The following is a 7,841-nucleotide window of genomic DNA, read 5'->3' on the forward strand; positions in this document are numbered from 1 at the left end:
ACAGGAAGCCTCTCACTCCCCACCACAAGGACTTGGCTGCATATATTCATGACACAGGCCACAGCCTTCTTCCCACCCCCTGGCCTCAGGCCTGTACAGGCTATGGACATATGGCTATGTCCATGCATAGCTAAATAAAACACATATGAAACGTCTTAATTTGCTAAAAGTGTCTGTGCTGTGGCCACGTTGCTACCTGTACGTGTATTTTAAAAAATGAATGTATAGGTACAACATTATGCACACACTTGAAGAGCTGCTGCATTTAAGTGACAAGATATGCAGGGATGCTCAGCTGATGACGTTGCATCATCGATTACACACCGTTTTCCACATGGTTTATTGTCAGAGCTAGTTTATGACTTTCTGTAACGACACAGAGACCCTGGCTAAAGGATTTTAAAAATGCATTCACAGGCATACACCAGAAGCACCTTAGAACTATATAGGCTTCCAACAAGGCCCTTTGCACAGAGTGATTTTCCCGAGTAAGGTAAAAGGGTGAATTTTTCCTCACATAGAAGAAGACAAGCCGTGGACAACTGGGTACCTGCAACTGAACAACGAAGAAAACAACCTCATTTAAAGTCCAGCAGCTCAACCAGGGTTATGTACAGATGCTATGAAACTTCTCTAACCTAGCTTTGATGTGGTTAACAAGGGCACAGGGAACAGTGATCTCATTCTGCCCATAGGGGATCCTGGCTGAATGCACACCAGGACAGTCTGCTTGAAAATCCATTTTCACTGAAAAAGATACTTTCATCTGGAATATTTGGGCTAGCAGTTTGTAGTTCTTTATAGGTTCTAGAAATACGCATTTCATGATCTCCTCAAATGCCTTTTTCCTGTTCACACAATGCAGTTCTGAGACAACTACCAAAAGAATTTTGTTCTTTCCTGTGAAACAGGCAGATGGCATTGGCCTGGCAAAGAGCAGGAAATGGGCACTATAGGTTACTGAGCAGGTCCTGAGAGAAAACCCAGCTCTGGCTACACTGTTGTGGAGGACAAGGAGAGTTCATCCTGACTTGGGAAAGAGATTTTTATTTGGGAAAATCAGATTTTTCCAACCCCCACCTCGATGTAGGTCATTTGTTGCTGATTTTAGTTTTAGATTGACTGATTTTGCATTTTACTATGATTTTTCTCTGTGTGCTTTAACCATCTAGTAAGTAGCAAAGTGAGCTTTGCCAGTGAATTTTGTCGCACTTTCACTTTAATATTAAACCTGCTTCTGCTGATTCCTTTGCTGCTGATTCTTTGAGCAAGCTAAAACACTCATTCCTGACAGAAAATTAGCATTTTCTTATTACTGAAGGGCATTTACCTCACAGAATGCCTAGCCCTGACTGTGTGTCCTCCATAACCGTATGTACCTCTGTGACAACAGTTGTCCTTAATGGATAGGATGTGTGGGTATTTTGAGCTGGAATTTCCCTAGGTGTGTTCATGTCCCCAGTTACCATGGATATACACTGATTCTCCCTCCCTCAATGTGAAATGTCTCTCTGGTGTCTTATTACTTACAGACTTGCTGCAAGCACCTTGTATTTACGACCTTTCAGCTCGAGCACTCATTTTCACACGTAGTTGCAAAGCAAGCTATTTGGAAACAGCTTCTATGCTTATACATAGCACAGAATAAAGAACTCTGAAGAGTTAAAAATCTCTCTGAGCTCAAGAGAAGCGTCTCTTTAAAATTCCTGCTTCGTATTCTAGCGTCTCATGAAACCAGAAATTCTCTCTCCTTGGTCTCTCCTGAGCTATTCCTTATAGTTGCCAGGAGGTGGAAACATAGCTACACCGACCTGCAGGAGAAGCACCGTGTCGGTGTGCAATTGTGCAGCAACGCTGCCTCTGCTGAAGAATAGTGCTAAAAATATCTGCAGTCTGAATTGGCTCATTGGAGCCCAAAACATAGGATCACAGAACGCTCTTCCTGAGCCCTTCCAGGTCCCCCTTCCCCCAGCCAGCAAGAAATCTTAACGGCTTGTTACAGATGCCTTTCTAAGCAGCTGCTTCTGTCAGATGTGACATACACAATTATTCCAACAAGAATCCGAAATCAGGCTGGCTTTGACAGAAAAGCTCATGCAGCAGCAGCCATCGCAGCCCTTCAGAACTGAGCAGATATCTGGTAAAGTGATGAGGAGATAAATCTTCACTTGACTTATTTATTTAAAAGATATGTGTCTGCTTTGACATTCAAAAATGTTACAAACATGTCCAAGTATGAAAAACATGGCAGAGATCAGAAGTGCTCATCAGACAAGCTTTAGTTACCAATGAAACAGATACAGATGTCACAATCTTCCCTTTGTCATTTGGTGCCAAATTTTAAGTCCTGGGAGAGAAGTCCTTTGACAAAAGGCAAATTTATATAAATACTTGGAAAAGAGGAGAGGGACACAGCACTGCTAAAAGGCTGGAGACAAAATAACCTTTCAAAACATCTCAGAGTTAGGGTAAAACATCACAACTGATTTTGGTTTCTGTTTTCAGAACAGTGAGTTTGACACTGACTTCATTCCTTCTCCCCTGCCTTAAGCTCATACCAGTGAGAATATTTGCATCTTTCTCAGAGCAAACTGAAGAGCACAGAGAATGGACTAGAAAGATGTGAGGAGATGTTTAAGAAGAAAAAGGAACACAGGATATCCTTCTTTGCATAGAGAGCTGTAGAAGAAAGGAAAAACCTCCCTGAATGGGAGGCAGGTCCCAGGAATTACAGCTGGAAAGAAACCATCTCTTCATTTCAAAGAGCACAATGCTGAGAAATCTGTTGCCTCAATGAAGGCAAAACCTGGAAGAACTGACACTGATGTCAGAAAATTTCAATACTAGGATTAGAAAAGTCATGTAGAAATTATTCTTCTTTCCCTAGGAGGTAGATGGGGTTAACAGGTAAAATTAATAATCCCAATGAACCAGTACGAGGAAGTCCAGAAATAAATCCCCCAGAACTTTGAAGTGTCCATGAAACACCACGTGAACCCCAGACAAATCACGTGCAATGAAACGAAGTTGCTCTTACAGCATCTCAGGAACATCAGCTTGTTTCAGCAAAGCAGCTCAGACTTCACAGGGTCTTCACAGTCCTTGGGTGGGGAAAAAAAAAAAGACACACACATAAAGGAGGAAAAAAAAATTACTGGTGTTCAGGAGCAAAACCAAATTAAATTAATTGACCAGTCCAAATTAATAAAGCACAAGCTTGTTCAAAAAATTAGTAATGGAAGATCATATCTCAGAGTTTATACTGAGGCATCATCTGGCCAAGGAGGAAGATTTTCACACATCTAAATCAACTGACTGCTCAGAGGCTCGGTATTTAATTTGCAAGATACCTTATGTCAAATTAGCACACGACTCCACATTCCCCTAGGGCCATACAGGAGGCACCTGAAGTCCATGAAACAATGTTCCTGGGCTCATTCAGTGCTCTCTGTTTTGGCACAACTAAGAACAGGACAGTGAGCCAGGCAACTCTGTGGATGTTGGCTGGAATCCAGCTCAGCTGCACCTTCCGCAGAATCCCTCAAAACTAACACCAGTGCAAGTTAGTTGGGATCACTTCACCTTCCTGCCTGGGGAGTTTGACCCTGTTAACCTCTATGGGATTATTACAAGGGGAAAGGGGTGTCATTAGATATGAGGCCCATGCCAGAAATCCACCCAAGTAACTTGTAATTGCATAAAATCAATCATAAAACCTATTCTCAGCAAAAATATAAATGCATATATTCTTACCTTTGACACACACAATTATCCAGGATATTGTAACCACAGCCCACATTTTCTCCAGCCCAGAATCCACCCTTAGAGCGTTGTTCTCTTCCAGGTCAACCTCTGTCCTCTCTGTGGAATTGACAATGTTCACACCTGGTATAATGATGACCAACATGCAAATAAAGGTCTGCAGAACTGCATCTTTCCTCACATAAAAATTGCTGCCAAAAGGTATAATTTTTATTTCATTTTTTAGTCAAAATATTTCAGAGAAAAAGAAGGCAAAAAATTACTGCAATCCCTACATTTTAACAAAGCTGGGGAACAGCTTGGAGGGAATATGAACTGGTTTCCCAGCCTAGCCCAGATCAGAAGCAACCCACAAAGCTCTAGGAGCTCACCACCTTGGCTAATGAGGCCAAATAGATATTCCCTTCTTCTGGAGGCGTGGAGCTGAAGTCACTTGGCACAAGTGGAGGGTACCACACCATATGATCAGTTAAGACCCACACAGAAATGATTGCACAGGGGCACTGCCACTGTGTGTTTCAGCCTTCTCAGTCTTTCTGCACAGTATTTTTTCTATTCTAAGCAACGAAGCAAGAGAATAAAAGTCGCCTCAATAAGAACAAAGTAATTCACAGTGGTGGCTGCTGTATTTCAAGTCCCATTCCCCCTAAGCACCAATCCTCCCTGAGGTCTGTGTATGCTGCAGTGAATTCAGGAGGCAATAAGGCCAGGCTGTTTACATACACAAAATTCTCCATTTAAGGAAACGCATAGATCTCCATTTTAGAGAAAATGTCTTTGCTGCCTGTGAATGCAGCTATGGCTATAAACCCAGAACAGATGCCAGGTGAACAGGGGCAGACCTGCACCTAACCCGAGACTAACACACATTTTCCCACGCTGCTTTTTCCACCCAGTTCCTTTCAGCTCTGGTAATGGTGCCCAGAGTAGAAATCCCACGGGGAAACTATTTCCATTAGCTCAGAGAGACCCACAGCCAATCTAATACAAATCCCCAGCACTTTTCACGTGTCAGTCTTGCATTTAGCATGCACAGATGAAGAGACAGAGGAGCATGAAGCTTATTCCACATGTCACAGCATGGCAGTGATCAATTCTAGTTTCACGCCCTGGGAGGAGAGGATACATCTCCACGAACAGAGCTCATGGAGAAACACATGCAGAAATTTTGCTTGAGACACAACTATGTTATCTCCCAGCTCCCTCTGTAGACAAGCTCCTACCTGTTACATTCACCCTGATGAAGTGGCCCACAGCAGTGAGGACAGTGTTCTTTATTTTGGCCCTGCACTGGTAGCGGCCGCTGTCTGACTGGTTGACTTTCTGAATCTGCAGCAGCAGCGAGGACGTGACTTTCGCCCTGGGGTCTGAGTTTTGTGAAAGGTGCAAGCTTTCCACCTCCTCCCCAAACCCAGTCTCATTTTGCTTATCTGCTCTTTTATACCAGTGAGCCTCAATTTGTGACGATTCATTCTGCTGGTGCCTGATGAGGCAGTTCAAATTCAGGGTCTTGCCTTCCTCCAGGTACTCCGTGGTAGGTGCATAAATGATTTCCAGCATGCTGTGTTCTGTGGTGGGAGAGAGCAGACATTAGCTGAACTGACTTTTGTGCCGGGCCAACTCCTCCTCCATCCCCATATTTGTCCACTTGTTTCTGCACTGTGAAAGCAGGGGCTATCTTATGCTTCAGGTGTGCATAGAGTAGCCAGGATAACAGGTACTACAATGAAAACAATATTAATTTCCTTGCAAGAAAGAAAGAAAAATCTGTTTCTTATCATGGATCTTGCAGAAGAGGCGTTATGAAACAGAATATCCTCTATAATCTTCACTAATTTTATAAAAATGGAAGACAAGAAGAGCATCCTCTCTTCAAAAAAGAGAAAGTAAAAGCATCAGAGGAGAGGGATATTTGGGTGGGCTGTTGTTTTTACCTCTTCAACTTGGAGGTTTGTGCTTTCTTCAAATATTGAACTGTTCCATGGAAAGAAAACCTAAAAATACCGATTGGCTCAAAATACTGCTTTTTGTTGGGATCAGGTTTCACCTCCCAGCTCCCTAGTCAAAAATCGCCACAGAGAAAACAAAAGACTGAAATTCATCCTGCAGAGCTCAGTGGCTCAGTGAAAGCTCATCGCAACAGATGTTCTTTATTTTCCATAATCCAGGCAGCATCTCTTGGCCACACCAAGTAACTCCTAAAACTGGACTGAAAAAATGCCAACAGTGTGCTCTGCCTTGCCAGGGCTGCTCCTTACCTGATACCAGCATTGCCAGAGCTGCCATTTGGAACACGAGGACAGGACTGCCTCCCGCCCTGGCGAGGAACTCTGGGATCAGAGTCATCTTCTGCACTAAAAATGGAAAAAAAAACCAGAGACCATTACCTGTGAGTTCTTGTCATGGAACTGAGAAGAGCCACTATCATTCAACCTGGTGCTGCAAAAGCTGCCCTAGCACTTACAGAGCAGTAAAACATGCACAGACCTTCCCCTGGAGCGATCTCACAAATGGCAAAGTAACCCACTGCACTTAAACAGGACACCGACAGGAAAGCACAGAGGTCTTTAAAAGAAAAACCACAAAAAATAAAGAAACCAAGCAAAAAAAAACAACAAGACAACAGATGTCACAAGCCAGAACACCTACATCCACCCGCTATGAGTAAACTCAAGTTGCAGCAACAGGCTAATTGAGGCTCAGAGGGCACCAGCTAACACAGCTGAAGTTTAGGACTTGGACACAATCACACAGTTAGTTATTGCTGCAGCCTACAGTGAATTGAACAGCTGCCAACAAATTCCTAAAAGCTAGCAAAATTCCTTTGTAATCGTTTCTCCTCCTCAAGAGGGCACCTGTATCAAATTATTTGGCTAGCACAGGCCAAGAGCCTGACTCCCAGAAAACTGTGTTAGGAAAAAAATAGAGAAAATCTGAAAGAAAAAAAAACCAGTGCTTACCACAATATCTTCCTCTTTCAGACCAACATTAGAGGCAGGAGAGCTTCATTCTTTCCTTCAAAATATAGATTTTCCTTTTTTCCCAGTAACACCTCTAAGTACCAGGACAGCAAGTGGAAAATGGCACGCTGCTGGGAAGGAGAAAATCGAGAGGGGTTTGCTGGGCCTCCATTTTCCAAAAGGGTAGGTGCCTTGAGAGATTCTGAGATTCAAAAAATAGTTAAAAATAAAAAAAAAACCAATTTGAATTTTGTTTTCTTGGGGATTGATGTTCCCCCCCCCCCTCAATTTAGCCAGGGAAGGACTTCTGCTTGTTCCACACTGCCCAGTGCTTGTAATCTATGTGCTTGTGTCCTGTGTACTTGTGTGAGCTCAATCAGTTCTTTTGGGTATGATCTGATCTTCTTGTTGGCAGGGAAGGACAGCAAAGTGGGGGGATTGAAAATGACAACCAAGCATTTATCTGTACTTTTCTCTACTTCATAGGAATTCCTGCGTAGGCTGCACTTGCAGGAAGTTGAATGTATGGCCGGTTTCTGTGTTATTTTAACTACAATATCTATTCTTCATGCATTCTTATCTTTCATCTCTTCATTGGTGTCCTAAAAGAGTCCCCACACACTTTCTGGTGTGAAACTTTCAGTTATGGGTCAGCTACCCAGGACCAGGAGATTTTGTTGGTTTTTACTAAGGCAGTGTTAGCTGAGCTAACATTTCCTCTCCTGAAGACCCAGTAATTCTACCTGAAAGCCAACGTGGTTTCAGAGCCAACAGGAGTACCACAGACATGGTGTTTGTTCTCAGACAACTGCAAGAGAAGTGTAGGGAACAGAACAAAGGTCTTTATGTAACCTTTGTTGACCTCACCAAGGCTTTCGATACTGTGAACAGGAAAGGTCTGTGGCAGATTTTGGAACGTTTAGGTTGTCCCCCCAAGTTCCTCAAAATGATCATCTCGCTCCATGAGGATCAGCACGGCCAAGTCAGATATGGTGATGCACTTTCTGAGCCCTTTCTAATATCTAATGGTGTGAAACAAGGCTGTGTTCTCACTCCCACCCTATTCACAGTCTTTTTCAGCATGATGCTCCAAAGGGCCACAGCAGACCTCAAGGATCA

The 7,841-nt window shown here is 43.2% G+C and overlaps 1 protein-coding gene across 2 annotated transcripts; it reads right to left on the bottom strand.

The window, feature by feature from the left end:
- Positions 1-2,173: 2,173 nt before the first annotated feature.
- Positions 2,174-6,831, bottom strand: CD160 (CD160 molecule). Of its 2 annotated transcripts, XM_018077064.2 has the most exons (5): positions 6,250-6,346; positions 6,021-6,116; positions 4,986-5,330; positions 3,754-3,885; positions 2,174-3,101 (listed from the first exon to the last, which is right to left on the bottom strand). In XM_018077064.2, exons 2-5 carry the CDS (start codon positions 6,106-6,108, stop codon positions 3,094-3,096), a joined length of 573 nt encoding a protein of 190 aa, XP_017932553.2. In that variant the 5' UTR covers positions 6,109-6,116; positions 6,250-6,346; the 3' UTR covers positions 2,174-3,093. The 2 variants fall into 2 exon arrangements, with proteins under 2 accessions (XP_017932553.2, XP_017932552.2); XM_018077063.2 differs by lacking the exons at positions 2,174-3,101; positions 3,754-3,885; positions 6,250-6,346 and adding an exon at positions 6,723-6,831 and having other exon boundaries at positions 4,925-5,330.
- Between the last annotated feature and the right edge of the window lie 1,010 nt (positions 6,832-7,841).

The sequence above is a fragment of the Manacus vitellinus genome, unplaced genomic scaffold, assembly GCF_001715985.3.
Source record: "Manacus vitellinus isolate BGI_N305 unplaced genomic scaffold, ASM171598v3 scaffold_35_pilon, whole genome shotgun sequence".
NCBI lineage: Eukaryota > Metazoa > Chordata > Aves > Passeriformes > Pipridae > Manacus > Manacus vitellinus.